Source organism: Trichoderma aggressivum (genome assembly GCF_033847375.1).
Source record: "Trichoderma aggressivum f. europaeum strain CBS 100526 chromosome Unknown scaffold_007, whole genome shotgun sequence".
NCBI lineage: Eukaryota > Fungi > Ascomycota > Sordariomycetes > Hypocreales > Hypocreaceae > Trichoderma > Trichoderma aggressivum.
The window spans coordinates 282,861-297,013 of NW_026946373.1; the positions used below are offsets into that span (position 1 = coordinate 282,861).

Genomic DNA, 14,153 nt, shown 5'->3' on the forward strand with positions numbered 1-14,153 from the left:
GAGGGCTCGAGCTGCTACGTGAGCGTGCTGCCAAGATCTGTTGGCCCGATATCCAACACCCGCTCAAAACAACACGTGAACACTCGTAAGTACAGGTACTAATAATAGCTGTGGCACCGAGCTGGTAGCCAGCAGTGGTGGCATGTCTCCCTTTCGGAAGCCGTGTGGATCGGCCGAGATGCGTGAATTGAATTGAATTGAATTGAATCTGAGACATGCATGGCAGATGGCGCTGCAGCTGGACCGCTCAAAGCTCAAAGCTGAGCAGCAGCGCAGCTGTAGCGGGAAATAGCGCCATCGGAGGACTCGTAGCTCGAAACCTGATGAAGCGTCCCGGCGAATATTTCACTTGACTGAGCAGGTGTAATTGCCCGGATCCGTGCAGATTTTGAGGCTTGGAGCTGAGCAATCATGACGGGAATCAAATGCATCCATGCATGTCAAGTGGCTGCGCCAGCCTTTTATAACTGGCTGCTTTGAGATACAGTACCTGGTACGAGTGCATCTCCACGTGAGAGCGCATGCATGCACGTGTGTCTCGGCGCATGCCTTGCATTGTCTCAAGGTAAGCCGGTTGGGCGGCCGTGTATGTCTCAGTACGAACACCGAGCAACAAAGCTGAGGGCAAAAGAATGAACGCTCAATCGCCCTGGAATCGCAATACTGTACGATGGGTGCAAAAGCGTAAAAAAGAGACGGACAACGAAGCAGGCGAATGAAAAGGCCGGGCGCAGCTGCGGGTGCTGCAGGAACAGCGGCGCTAGTGTTTTGCCTTTACAGCGTCCTTTCAGGGGTTCTGGGGGGACGGGGAGCTAGGGTGAGGTACGGGTACCTGTGGCTGCGCTATTGACTGCACGGCAACGTTGGTACAGAATCTGGTGATGAATCTTTGAAGCTAAGGTACCTATTGGGAGGGTTTTACTTTTTGTTTCTACTCAACTGGATGGTTTCATTTGAGATGCTTCAGTGTAGGTAGTCTTATGTATCCGCTACTTGCTTTGGTCTGAGAGTACGCGTAAATGATAGGTACTAAACGGGCACCCCAAAAAACATCTCATTGCTTGGCAGAACCAGCATCAAAACAAGAAATCAACCCGTGTTTGCGGCCAGCGGAAATTGATTGGCAGATAACGCCAGCGATGCGGCCGACCGACTGCGCATCATTGATGCAGCTTCACCTTGGCCCGCTGTGATGAAAAGAGAACATGAACCCAGTTTTTGCCGTGGGATATCCCTGCCTGCGGCTGCATGTACCGGTACGGCCGCATCTCAGGCCCGCCTCCAGCAATTACAGGTCCCATGGCTGGCGCTGTTGCAAGCGAAGCTCCCCACAAACAACGTGCGGCCAGGCCAGGAACAGCAACCTGTGACCGGCTCCCTGCTTTTTTCATGCGCCCTGTGCCTGTGCCTGTACATACTTGTGCCCTGTACCTGTACCTACATGTACCCGGACCTGGCTGGAACCTGGAACCTGGACCTTGACGCACCAGACCCTAAACTGCCGCATCGTTCGTCCTTCTCCTCTCCGACTCGACTCCTCTTCTGCCTCCTCAATATCCAGAGTCCCTCGCTGGTTGAGAAGCGTCTGTCTGGCTGGGCCATCGTCCGACAACAAGGCACACAGCACGAAATACAGGGCACAGAGCAGTGCAAGCCTCGCCTCACCTTTCGCCTGCTCGTGTCATCTCCCCCCAGCCCATCCCAGCCCTTGAGTGCCCTCGCTCGCCAATCCAATCCTCCTCCTCCTCTCCGTCTCCCCCCCAGTTCCTCTTTTCTCGCTTGCGTTAACCTTCACTCTTTCTTTCTTTCTCTCATCACCAGCTGCTCACTGCTGCTGCTGCCAACTGTTCGATTCCCCGCTTTCTTTAATTTTTCTTTTCTCTTGTTGATTTATTTTTTTATACTTTTCTTTTCTCTTCTCTCTTTGCCGCTGTGCCCGTTCTGTTCCCGGTGAATACTCACCATTTCTCTCGTAAGTACGTTTTCTGCTGCTCATCCACGACCTCCGTCTTTCCCAGATATCTGCACATCGTTCGACTTCCAGATACCCTCTTTCGATCTACGTGTTTCATGCGAACCCTGAAACCTCAAAGTTCCTGCTCTGCACCAGCTCCAATTCCCAACGCTGCCCCGGCCACCGACTCACCCATCACAGACACTCTGCCTCGTCCTTCTATCCCTTTGCAGCGTCTTCGAGAAACCGTGACACAAGACAACCGCCGTGTCGATCTTGTTATCCTCCCATCACACTTGTGTTGTTGCACAGCAGGACCGTGCGTCGATTCAGCCGTTGAGCAGGACTCGTTCCAATTTCACCTGCAGTCATTTCATTACGTCTTCTGAGATTACGTCTTTCGCCCAGTCGCCAAGGTACGAGCTAGCCGTTAATTTTGGAAGCGTCTTGGCCTCCTCTTTGCTTCACCCTGCTGTTCGTTTCTTGGTCTTTCTACAATGAGTTTCGATTTGTTATAGTCATCGTCGAGACTTGTGCGTTTTTAATGCAAGGGCTTTGCTCATGTCTAATATTGCCTGTTTGCAGATTCCACTCGTTATACCTTCCTGTGCGGCTGTCATCAATCACGCCCACAGAACCACCAGCGCAACTGTTGGCCCTATCCTCAATGCTTTGCGCCTCTTCATTCGTTTCAATCGTTTCAACTTCATCTCAACCAGTTCGTGACTGGTTCCACCTCTGCCAGTGCAACCAAGTTTGTTTCAGCTAGATCGGTTACCAGCAGGACCCCCCTTTATGCACCTCGCACCTCGCACATTACCGTTGAACCATTGGCAAATTGTCCAGCGACATCACTCTGAATGATTGGCGACTGGATTCGACGACGATATGAGTCAGGAGTATAATGGAGGCAGGGATTGGCCGGCACAATCTCCACCATCCTCTCAAAACCCGCGAAACAAGGCCTTGGTATTTCCATTCAGCAGCGAGTCCAATACGCGCGAGCAGCGGCTGAGACACGACACGAGTCCGGGTTACGATGCACCACCTCAGGATGTAGTACCGCCCAACTCGACGAGACCAAGACCATCGAATGGTCAGAATGGCAGTTCTTCAAGGACAATTCCACGACCAGCACCACCCCCCCAGTGGCCACTTCAAAGCCCCCCCGCAGCATCACCTCCAGATGCTGAATCGTACCGTCCACCGCCTGACCGACCTCGAGTAGCCCCTCAAAGACCGCAGCGCCCGAGTCTAGTCCCATCGATGGTAGACCCATCCCGCCAGCAGCAACCGACTCCCTCATTCCGTGTCCCAGGAGGACCCGAGAGCCCGCTGGAGCCAGTTGACAGCCCCTCCTCAGAAACCTCAGGGCTCCCAAGGAGAAGCGCAAACCTGGGGCCGCCGCCTACTAGCAGAAGAGGACAGTCGTCTTTTTACTCTGCAGCGCCCTTTGTTTCCCCAATTCCCGAAGAAGACTCGGCCTACAAGTCCCACAACTCTTTCGCCTCGAGCGCGGTCATGCCAGATGCTTGGAGGGTCGATTCTGCGGGTGCCAGCCCGAGTATGCATGGAGCATTCTACGAAGAGTCATTGACCGACAAGACTAGGAGTTCTGGAGCAGACGATTACAGCGACGAGAGTGGCCTTGTGTCTGGCCAAGATGAGTATGCCATGCAGACGCTCTCCAACCCCAACAAGCCTGGTGGAAACAAATCAGCTTCTGCCAACCCGTTCCTCGGGGGAACAGGCCTTGTGGACGAATCCACCGACTCTTCTACCAACAACTCCTTCACCAACAGACAAACCCCGGCAACTACCCCTGGCATGGCGAGCCACATTGCGGGCGTTGCTCTTAACAGAGGCAACACGATGAGTCCAGGAGATTTACGCAAAGCTGCCGGATCCCCACAACCGACGAGCCGCCTTTCAGCAATCCGACGCCCGCCAAGGCTGGATATAGACGCCGTGCGAGAGGCGGAGTCAAGAGGAAGTCTCACCAGCTTACCAGACCTGATCCGACGTGCCACCCGATTAGCCTCGATGATCGATAAGGGCAAACGCCCATCAAGCCGCCTCGATGAACTCGACTTCTTCAGCGAAAAGGGAGGCGGCGATAGAATGAGGCGTATGTTACCTCTTTCGCATATTCACTCATTTGAAATATCACTTGCGGCTAACCTTGCATGAAATTTAGATGAACGCTATCAGTCTGGTCTTTCTGATATGCTGGCTGCCTTTCCTCCTCCCGTACAGACTCCTCAGCATACTGGCCGCGGCCCCATGGGCTCCTGGCCCATCATGCCAGGAGGCAACAACTACGTGACGGGTCGTGAGAAGTTCTCTGTGACTCCCGAGGACCCGGCGCCGGCCAAGCCAAAAGGTCGCCGATGCTGCGGCCTGCCTCTGTGGGGGTTCATTTTGATCATCCTGCTCATGCTGTGCATCATTGCGGCAGCCGTCGTTGTTCCCCTGGAGTATTTTGTGTTCAAGAACTTGGGCAACCACAATAAGCCGGCGGGTGTGAACCTCGACACCTGCGCAAAGACTCTGCCCTGCCTGAATGGCGGCAGCGGCGTTGTCGTCAACAACACATGTTCGTGCATCTGCACCAATGGCTTCACCGGCGCCAACTGCGGCTCAAGCGGCTCCGCGGGTTGTACCACGACAAACCTGATTCCCACCGACGGCTCTTCTCATATCAACAATGTCACCCTCGGCCTGGCTATTCCGCGCATCATTGCCGACTCTACCAAGAATTATTCCATCCCTCTTGTGGGAACGAGCATCCTGGCCAAATTCAACTCGGCAAACCTCTCTTGCATTGCGCAAAACGCTCTTGTTACCTTTGACGGCCAGTCGACGAGAACCGGCTTGGCTAACGCTCAAGTTCATGATACTACCGACGACTCGGCTAAAAACAAGAAAGAAACCGGCGAGGGCTCTGGACCATCGCCCGTGCTCACCTCCCGGCAGTTTGAAGTCGTTCAGGGCGAGGCACCCGTATTGGCTCGAAGAAGCAGCCCCTCAGCATCGAGCTCGTCCGCCTCTCCCAAGCAAACCAGCCTATTCACGGTGACACAAGAAGTCCTCGATTTTGCTCGCACAGCGGTTCTGTACGTCTTACAAGAAGACAGTGTCGACGCCGCCAACACGGCACAGACTCAACTTCAGCAATTTTTCACCGAAGCCACTCAATCCATCACCAAGTTCGGTTCCCAGGTGACGGTGAAGGAGGCATCCAGCATCTCTATCGGAGGAAATAGGACTGTTGATCTGGTCGACACCAAGGTCAACATTGGCCAAGGCCCCGTAGGGGGTAAAACGGCGTCCAAGCGCAACCTGTTCGACTTTTGAGGGTGATGCTGTTTGGCAACCCTCAACACGGATACAAGTCAAAACGGATACAAACGTGGGAAAATCTCAGCCAATCTATACGGCTGCCGATAGGGGTTGGCAAAAACCTCTTTGTACAAACTTGGGACATGACATTAATATCAGTTGAAATTGGGCGGGGAGGGTTTATTTGTGGCAATGAGACGTAAGAAGCAAAAAAGGGCAATACGATTGGGAAATCTTGTATAAGCATGTCATGGTCTTTCTTTCAATTTTGGCACCTTTTCCTCTATTTTATTTCTTCTCTTTTTATTTTCTTTCTCTTTTTTCATGTGCATTTACATATGCGAAGAAACGGGGTGGTATGGCGAGATTAGCGCTGGCGTTTTCATCAGAGGCAGACTAGATTATTCCCGATATCAATATCACGGCGGCTTTACTGCTGCTACGACTTTTTTCTCGGATGGACAGCAGTCGGGCGAGCTTGATGAATGTGTGTGTTTGCTAGTCGTGAAATGTACATAGATGTCTACTTCTGAAAGGGGCAATGGAATAACCAAAAACACGGGGGTTGTTTGCATGTTTACATGAGCGTGTAGTATATATTACTTTTTACATCTTTTTTTTGATTCTCTTCTTTTTCTTTTTCTCTTCTTGTTTACATTCGGAAGACGCCGAACTTGGTGTCTCCGGCCTTGACCTCGTTGCGGCCACCCATGGCGGCTCTCAGGCCGAGACCGAGATACTGGCGGGTGTGCTGGGGAGGGATGATGCCGTCGTCCTGTTTGAATCACGATTGGTTAGCCGGTGTTTCTGTACGTGAATGCATCATGATGTTGGTGGGTTTGCGACTTACCCAAAGACGGGCCGAGGAGTAAGTGGCCTCGCTCTCCTTCTCGATGCGAGCCTTGAGCTCCGGGTCGACCGACTTGCCGACCGTCTCCATGACCGAGGCGAGCTGCTCGCCGCCCATGACGCCGACGCGGGCGTTGGGCCACATCCAGAGGAAGCGCGGGCTGTAGGCGCGGCCGCACATGCCGTAGTTGCCGGCGCCGTAGCTGCCGCCGACGACGACGGTGAACTTGGGGACGTCGGCGCAGGCGACGGCGGTGACGAGCTTTGCGCCGTGCTTGGCGATGCCGTCGCGCTCCGAGGCGGAGCCGACCATGAAGCCCGAGATGTTTTGCAGGAAGACGAGGGGGATGCCGCGCTGGGCGCACAGCTCGATGAAGTGGGCGCCCTTGACGGAGGAGGAGGCGAAGAGGATGCCGTCGTTGGCGACGATGCCGACCTTTTGGCCGTAGATGGAGGCGAAGCCCGTGACGAGGGTGGTGCCGAAGTCGCGCTTGAACTCTGCAAACTCGGAGCCGTCGACGATGCGGGCGATGATCTCGCGGATGGGCATGGGCTTGCGCAGGTTGGTGGTGGCGATGCCCAGCAGCTCGTTGGGGTCGTAGAGCGGCTCGGCGTAGGTGGGCGCGGGCGGGTTCGTGGAGGCTGCTCGAGCCGGCCAGTTGAGGTTGGAGATGCTGCGGCGGGCGAGGGTGATGGCGTGGGCGTCGTCGACGGCCAGGTAGTCGGTGACACCCGAGACGGACGAGTGCATCTTGCCGCCGCCCAGGTCCTCGTGGCTGACGACCTCGCCCGTGGCGGCCTTCACCAAGGGGGGGCCGGCGAGGAAGATGTGGCCCTGCTCCTGGACGATGATGCTCTCGTCACTCATGGCGGGGACGTAGGCGCCTCCGGCGGTGCAGGGGCCCATGACGACGGCGATCTGGGGGATGCCCTGGGAGGACATGCGGGCCTGGTTGTAGAAGATGCGGCCAAAGTGGTTCTGGTCGGGGAAGACGTCGGCCTGGTGGGGGAGGTTGGCGCCGCCGCTGTCGACGAGGTAGATGCAGCTGTTTTTGGGGGTCAGTTCTGGCCAATCGACAGCAGAGGACGAGACGAGAGACTCACGGCAGCTTGTTCTCCTGAGCCACGGCTTGGGCTCGCAGGTGCTTCTTGACGGTGATGGGGTAATACGTGCCGCCCTTGACGGTGCTGTCGTTGGCAACAATTACGCAAGTGACGCCCTCGACGACGCCCACGCCGGTGATGATGCCGCCCGCAGGAACTTCAGCCTCTGGATACAGCTCGTGGCCGGCCATTGGCGACAGCTCGAGGAACGTGGTGCCAGGATCAATCAGGGCGGCCACACGATCTCGCGGCAGCATCTTGTTGCGGGCAATGTGTTTATCACGAGCCTTTTGCGGGCCGCCCTTTTGGATGGCCGCCGTCAGCTCCTGCAGGCGCGCGGTGACGTCGGCCATCTGGCGCTCGTTTTCCTTGAACTCGTCGGAAGAGGCATCGACGTTTGTCTGCAGGCGCGAGATGGCGGCGGCCTGGTGAGGGGGCGTGAGCGTTGCGGCGCTGCGGCGGAGCAGCTGTGATGGTGATGGCGATGGTGATGATGATGCCTTGATGTTGATGTTTGCGGAGGGCCGCAGCTGGTGGGAGAGGCGCAGGGCCTGGCGACAGGGCCGGGAGAGAGACATGGCGTGTGCAATTGAAATTAATTGATGAGCAGCGGCGAGAAATACAACACCAAGCAATGCAATGGGGGGAACAGACGAGAAGAAGAACAAAAGATGCTGCAGCGAAGCCTGAAAATGCCCTGTTGACGTCCATTCGGCTCTTTGCAGCGAACCCCCGAGCCGCTACAAGCCGCCTGAAGCCGGGGAGCCGAAGGACCGATGGCACAGCAAACCGGGGAAGGCACCTCGGCTTAGTGGCGCTCTTGCTGCTTGGACGGCTCTTTTGAATCCGTGCAGCTGTTTTTGCTTAGCTCGTCCGTCATCCTCCCTTTTTTTATTTTCTGTTTCTCTCTTCTTCATTTCGCTCATTGTTGCTTGTTCATCTTTCATACATCTCACCAAGTCTGCAAAGTACAGAGTACAGAGTGTAGAGTGTAGATTCATCATCATCTTTTCTTTCACCGTGACATCAACCTCGGCCGGTACATACAGCGTCTCCTCCCACAAAACTCCACCCACGCCTCTCTAACACATACGCCGCTGCTAGCCAGCTTCTCTTCTTCTCTTACTCTCCGTCTCACTTCTCACTCTCTCTCTCTCTCTCTCATCCACAACCATCAATTCATCATGGCCAGCCTCAGATCCTTCTCCAGACTCGCCCGCCCCCTGCGGCCATCAGTCTCCCTCCGCCCTGCCGCCTTCTCCCCGGCCTCCTCCATCTCATCCCAAAAGCGACTGCACTCCCAGAAGCACCCCAAGGGCTTCGCTCCGCCATCGCAAGAGGAGCTGGACGAGCTGCGCGAGCGTGTCTACGACTTCACCCGCCGCGAGATCCCCGAGGAGCTCGCCGCCAAGACGGACAAGTCGAATGCCTTCCCCATGGAGATGTGGGAGAAGATGGGCGAGGCCGGCTTCCTGGGCGTCACGGCCGACGAGGACTACGGCGGCCTGGGCATGGGTTACCAGGCGCACTGCATCGTGCTGGAGGAGATGTCGCGTGCCTCAGGCTCTATTGCATTGAGCTACGCCGCGCACTCGCAGCTGTGCGTCAACCAGATCTCGCTCAACGGCAACCTCGAGCAGAAGCAAAAGTATCTGCCCGGCCTCATCGCCGGAACCAGCGTCGGCGCCCTCGCCATGTCCGAGTCCGGCTCCGGCTCCGACGTCGTGAGCATGCGCGCCTCGGCCAAGGCTGTCGACGGCGGCTACGTGCTCAACGGCACCAAGATGTGGATCACCAACGGCCCCGACGCCCACGTTATTGTTGTTTACGCAAAGACGGAGCCGGAGAAGGGCTCCAAGGGCATCACCGCCTTCCTGGTCGACACAAAGGCCGAGGGCTTCTCCTGCGCCCGCAAGCTCGACAAGATGGGCATGCGCGGCTCCAACACGGGCGAGCTCGTCTTTGAGAACGTCTTCGTGCCCACCGAGAACATCCTCGGCAAGGTCAACGGCGGCGTCCGCGTCCTCATGGAGGGCCTCGACCTCGAGCGCCTGGTCCTCAGCGCCGGTCCCCTCGGCCTCATGCAGGCCTCGCTCGACGTCGCCCTGCCCTTTTCCCACCAGCGCAAGCAGTTTGGCCAGCCCATTGCCCACAACCAGCTGATCCAGGGCCGCCTCGCCGACATGTACACCAAGCTGCAGGCCTCGCGCGCCTACACCTACAACACCGCCCGCATGGTGGACGAGCAGGGCGTCATCCGCACCGAGGACTGTGCCGGCGCCATTCTCTACGCCGCCGAGAGGGCGACCGAGGTTGCGCTCGACTGCATCCAGCTGCTGGGCGGCATGGGCTACACCGAGGAGATGCCCGCGTCTAGAATCCTGAGAGAGTAAGTTTTCTTAGTTTTGATCCCCTTTTCATTCCTCGAATCTTTTTGGCTAACTGGTCTGCTTTTAGTGCCAAGCTGTACGAGATTGGAGCTGGTACCTCGGAGATTCGCAGAATGGTCATTGGACGCGCCTTTAACAAGAAGTATGCCAATGCCTAAGTCTGGCTGAGTCCAATGGTATAAAAAAGAGAAATAAACAAAAAGACCAAGATGGGAAAAAAAAAGTTGAAAATTCTCAAGTGTTGTTGGGTTATACTAGAATGATGCATGAGCGTGTCGTCTTTTACTACCTCTTTGTATAATAAGGGTTGATGCAATGTTCACTTGTATATAGAACCGTAACCGTACTTGATGTCAATTCAAAAACACTTGTAATAATCAATTCACACTCTGACCGACAGATACTATTCAATTCAAAATCTAGCAGGCAATGTTATTGCCAAGGAACTATTATTATTCCAGAAACTCCTATCCCACCACGTATTACCAACTCGTCTACTTTCTAAAAGTGCAAGCTCTCGCCACTTACGGCCCTCCAACCGCCCACGGCCTCGGTCGAAGAATCTCTCGAAGCGTCACCGTCATGTTCGTCCACACCTCCCAGGATTGCCCTTCTCTATCGGCCCTCTTGGAAAGCGTGGCTTGACAATCATTGTCCCACGGGTCGCACTCGGCGGCGCAAGAGATCTCTTTCGCCCGGACCTTGCCCTCGTGAAAGTACTCGCGGACGGCCTCCCAGGTGCACCGGCTCGGCCCGCCGCCCCACGTGGTGTGCCCCATGGACTGCTGCACCACGAGGCCCGAGTCGGGATGTTCCTTGGCCATGGCGCGGGCGACCTTGAGCGGCGCGACCGGGTCGTAGCGGCTGCTGAGGAAGAGCAGCGGCGCGGCGGGCCTCGAGGTGTAGAGCGGCTCCGAGACGGGCGAGGGCGTCTTGAAGGGCCCGCCAAACACCCAGTTGGCGCGGGACGACCAGAACGCGCAGGGGAAGCGGATGTTGGTCCAGAAGGGGCCAAAGAGCCTCGACTTCATCTCCAGCTTCTGGAGGTGCTTGTGCCAAAAGCCGACGTCCTTGTCGCGCCAGTCTGGGCCGTCGCTGCAGGTGACGCCCCATGTCTGCTCGGCCTTGAGCTGCTGCGCGTTCAAGTTGTTGGCGTCCGTGTTAATTCTGGGGCTGTCCTCGTCGATGATGGCTGCGAGGCGGTTCAAGTCACCGATGCTCATGCCATCGTAGATGCCCAAGGCGAGGGGCTGAAACTTCTCAAAAGGGCTGTACAGGGCGCTGCCTATAACCGCGAGAACGTCGCCTCCTCTGACGACCTTGATGCCGCCCTTGACTAGGTTCACCGACACGGGGAGGCGGTTGAGGTCGAAGATCCACTGCCAGAATTGCTTCTTGGCTTCCTTGATGGTTTTGTAAGATAAGCGAAGGGGGCATATGTTGACCTTGGCAGCGTAGCAGCCCTGCAAGAAGATATCAAACATCTCATCAGTGTCTTCGAGGGCGGTTCTCGTATCTCCGGTGTAGTAATCCGGGGCGCTCTGCACGCCGTCGAGGACCATGCGTCCAACGCGGCCTGGGAACATGGATGCAAAAGTGTTGCCCAAGATGGTGCCATACGAGAAGCCGAGATACTGAATCCGCGGTACGGGGTTGTTCTGATCTTCTTCATGATCCTCTGATTTGCCTCGTTGATGAAGCTGCGTCTTGGGAAGATGCCGGGCTTCGTCATCCTCATCTCTCTCGGCTTCTCCTTGGGAGGATGGTAATCGTTGAGGACCCGGTGGCTTGCCATGCCTCTCAGCAGCCTCGCGCAGCCTCAGCTCGTCGATTCTGTCAATCATCTCTACCATGTCGCGAGCCACGCTTGGAGTGTTGACGAAGTCCATGCTTCCCTTGAGCTCCTCGTTAAGTCTACACTGCTCGACAAAGTTTTCCATGAGACCCAGGCCGTAGGACAGTGTGGTCTTGCCGTAGGAGAGCGGACCCTTGGCACGGTCTTCAAGGAGCCAAGCAGTGCGATCAAAGGGATCGGAGGGGAAACAGTCGCTGACTGGAGTTGTTCTCCCAACGCCGCGGGGATCAAAGGACAGGATCTCATAGTGACGAACACCAGGCGTGTCAGCGAGGTTCTGCTGGATGGTTCTGGCTCCCCGGAGGGCGGCATCGACGCCAGAGACGCCGGGGCCGCCGGGGTTGAAGATGATGGTGCCGCCAAAGGTCGGGTCGTCATCCGGAACAACGGCTGGCAGCTTGATCATGGCAATGGAGATGGTGTGGTTGTCCTCGGGGTTCTTCCAGTCGAGAGGAACAATCAGGCGAGCGCACTTGAAGCCATCGTAGCAGTTTTGATACTTGAGCTGCTCGTTGGGGACGATGGCGAACCATTCGAAAGGAGGGGCGAGATTGGCAGTATCTGCAACTGCAACACTTGCAGCGACCAAAGCGGCGGCTGTAGAAAGCAGCGGCGACAACAACATGATTGCTGTGTTTGTTTCTGATGATGGAGATGAACTGGCGGTTGAGAGGCCAAGTAGTATTTTGCGTCACTTGGATTCACTGTTTGGTTTTCAGGAGTCAAACATTGTTTTGAGCCAGAGACCTGGATCGGCGCTTCTTATAAAGAGATATCTGGCTTTTTTCCTGAGAAAGGCAAACTCTGCCGGAGAGTATCAGCCTTGAGTTTCGCGGTGCGAGGCTGAAGTATCCATTTTCGCGGCCATATAAACCTCCACATATGGGGGTTTCACTTTGGGATTCTGGTCAGATGATGACATTTGGGCTTCGATACACGCGGGGACATTGCGGAGGTGCTGTTGTTTAGAGCTGAGATGTGGGAAAGGTTAAGATGAGGCTGAAACAGAGTTGAAGATAGAGACGTAGTTGTATGGATGTAGCTGGAGCCTGAGGCACAAAAGCTGTGGTCGATGTATCAAATACCTGGAGAACCTTGATGGATTATCGGAGGAAGTACCTTGGTGCCTTAGTAGGTACCTGTTCTACCTAGACCTTTTGGAGAAGACCAACCGCCCAGGGAAGGAGGTAAGGAGGTACAGCGCTGGAAGTAGCATCTAGATCATACTAGATCGTGCATGTGTGGCGCTCCAACAATTTAATTTAATTTTTTTTGCCGCGCCTTGCTCTATTCAGGTACCTGCAATCTGGAAAATACGTGAGATTTCGATCTCATTCAGTCTTTCCAATAGAACACTAATTACGCGTATAACACAAAGCCAATTACGATTGATTCGAATTAGGAAGTATACTAATTCCCCATAGGTGCAGTATGCTAATGCCAACACACATGATTACATGATGGACATGATTGTTGTTAGTTACTGACTCACTCAAACCAGCTCATGCCATCTCACATCTACTCTCATTCACACCAAAAAAGCAACCTACACCAATCAATAACATCACCACCAGCCAAGCCATGTCTCCCACAATCGTCCTCATCCGCCACGCCCAGGCCCTCCACAACGAAACCAATAAGTTCCCCCCTCATCCTCATATAAGCCACCAAAAATTAGAAAAACTAACAAGCTACCTGCCGCCACAGGACCACTCCATCCCGGACCCCCGTCTCACCGACCACGGCATCCAGCAATGCTCACAGCTCCGCTACAACCTCTTCCAGCGCTTCTCCTCCTTCGAGGGCCGCATCGCCGTCATTGCGAGCCCGATGGTGCGCACGCTGCAGACGGCGAGTTTGGCGACTGATTGGCTCGTTGAGCGCGGTGTCAAGATTGAGGCGGATGCCGATTGGCAGGGTATGTGAAAATCCGACTTGTATACATACTTGACAAGGCACCCTCTACGACCTCTTCAAATCCCCTCAAAAGTATATGATATAGAGCAAAAGTCTCACCGAAAGAAAAAAAAAACTGCAGAACTCTCCGCCAAGCCCTGCGACACCGGCTCTCCCCTCTCTCTCCTGCCCCTCATCAAAGACAACCAGACCAAGCACCAATTCTCATCTCCCTGCTACGACTTCTCCGCCATCCCACCAGTCTGGCCCGATAAAACAGAGGACCCGTTGGCGAAAAGCCTCTTTGGATACACTCGGACCGCAGTTCTACGTCGTGGCCGTCGCTGTCTTGAGAAGCTGAGCAAGAGACCCGAAGACTTAATCTTTGTGTTTTCGCATGCGGCGTTTCTGAGGTCGGGCGTGTCTGCATGGTGGTATCATAATGCGGATTACCGCATTTTTACTTTGCATGAGGAGTTGGAGTTGAAGATTGATGAGTCTACGCTGGAAGGGGGCATGGGGTGGTCGTGGAATAAGAGGGCTGAGTTGGGGAGTGAGGTACCGGAGGATGTGACGGACGATGAGATTCAAGAGGACAAGAATTGAGCAAGATGGCTTTGGATAGTTAGACTAGTGATTTTGCGATACACATGTTCATACTAAGTAGATGGTTGGATAGATGTTATATACCTATACAGTTATATACACGTAAACTTTGAGAAAATACATGCATGTCGATGTAATGTACTCTATAATACAGATA

The 14,153-nt window shown here is 55.0% G+C and overlaps 5 protein-coding genes across 5 annotated transcripts; 3 read left to right on the forward strand and 2 right to left on the reverse strand.

Annotated features, from left to right (window-relative positions):
• Nucleotides 1–2,842: 2,842 nt before the first annotated feature.
• Nucleotides 2,843–5,311, forward strand: Triagg1_2642 (uncharacterized protein; the record flags this gene model as incomplete). The annotated part of the gene is made up of 2 exons (XM_062896846.1): nucleotides 2,843–4,082; nucleotides 4,152–5,311. 2 exons carry the CDS (start codon nucleotides 2,843–2,845, stop codon nucleotides 5,309–5,311), a joined length of 2,400 nt encoding a protein of 799 aa, XP_062758259.1.
• A 637-nt stretch (nucleotides 5,312–5,948) lies between these two features.
• Nucleotides 5,949–7,827, reverse strand: Triagg1_2643 (uncharacterized protein; the record flags this gene model as incomplete). The annotated part of the gene is made up of 3 exons (XM_062896847.1): nucleotides 5,949–6,071; nucleotides 6,147–7,191; nucleotides 7,250–7,827. The coding sequence occupies 3 exons, from the start codon at nucleotides 7,825–7,827 to the stop codon at nucleotides 5,949–5,951; spliced, it is 1,746 nt and encodes a 581-aa protein (XP_062758260.1).
• A 606-nt stretch (nucleotides 7,828–8,433) lies between these two features.
• Nucleotides 8,434–9,797, forward strand: Triagg1_2644 (uncharacterized protein; the record flags this gene model as incomplete). Its single annotated transcript, XM_062896848.1, has 2 exons — nucleotides 8,434–9,638; nucleotides 9,707–9,797. 2 exons carry the CDS (start codon nucleotides 8,434–8,436, stop codon nucleotides 9,795–9,797), a joined length of 1,296 nt encoding a protein of 431 aa, XP_062758261.1.
• Nucleotides 9,798–10,163: 366 nt separating this feature from the next.
• Triagg1_2645 (uncharacterized protein) lies at nucleotides 10,164–12,119 on the reverse strand (the record flags this gene model as incomplete). The annotated part of the gene is made up of 1 exon (XM_062896849.1): nucleotides 10,164–12,119. The coding sequence occupies one exon, from the start codon at nucleotides 12,117–12,119 to the stop codon at nucleotides 10,164–10,166; it is 1,956 nt and encodes a 651-aa protein (XP_062758262.1).
• Nucleotides 12,120–13,075: 956 nt separating this feature from the next.
• Nucleotides 13,076–13,996, forward strand: Triagg1_2646 (uncharacterized protein; the record flags this gene model as incomplete). Its single annotated transcript, XM_062896850.1, has 2 exons — nucleotides 13,076–13,412; nucleotides 13,497–13,996. The coding sequence occupies 2 exons, from the start codon at nucleotides 13,076–13,078 to the stop codon at nucleotides 13,994–13,996; spliced, it is 837 nt and encodes a 278-aa protein (XP_062758263.1).
• Between the last annotated feature and the right edge of the window lie 157 nt (nucleotides 13,997–14,153).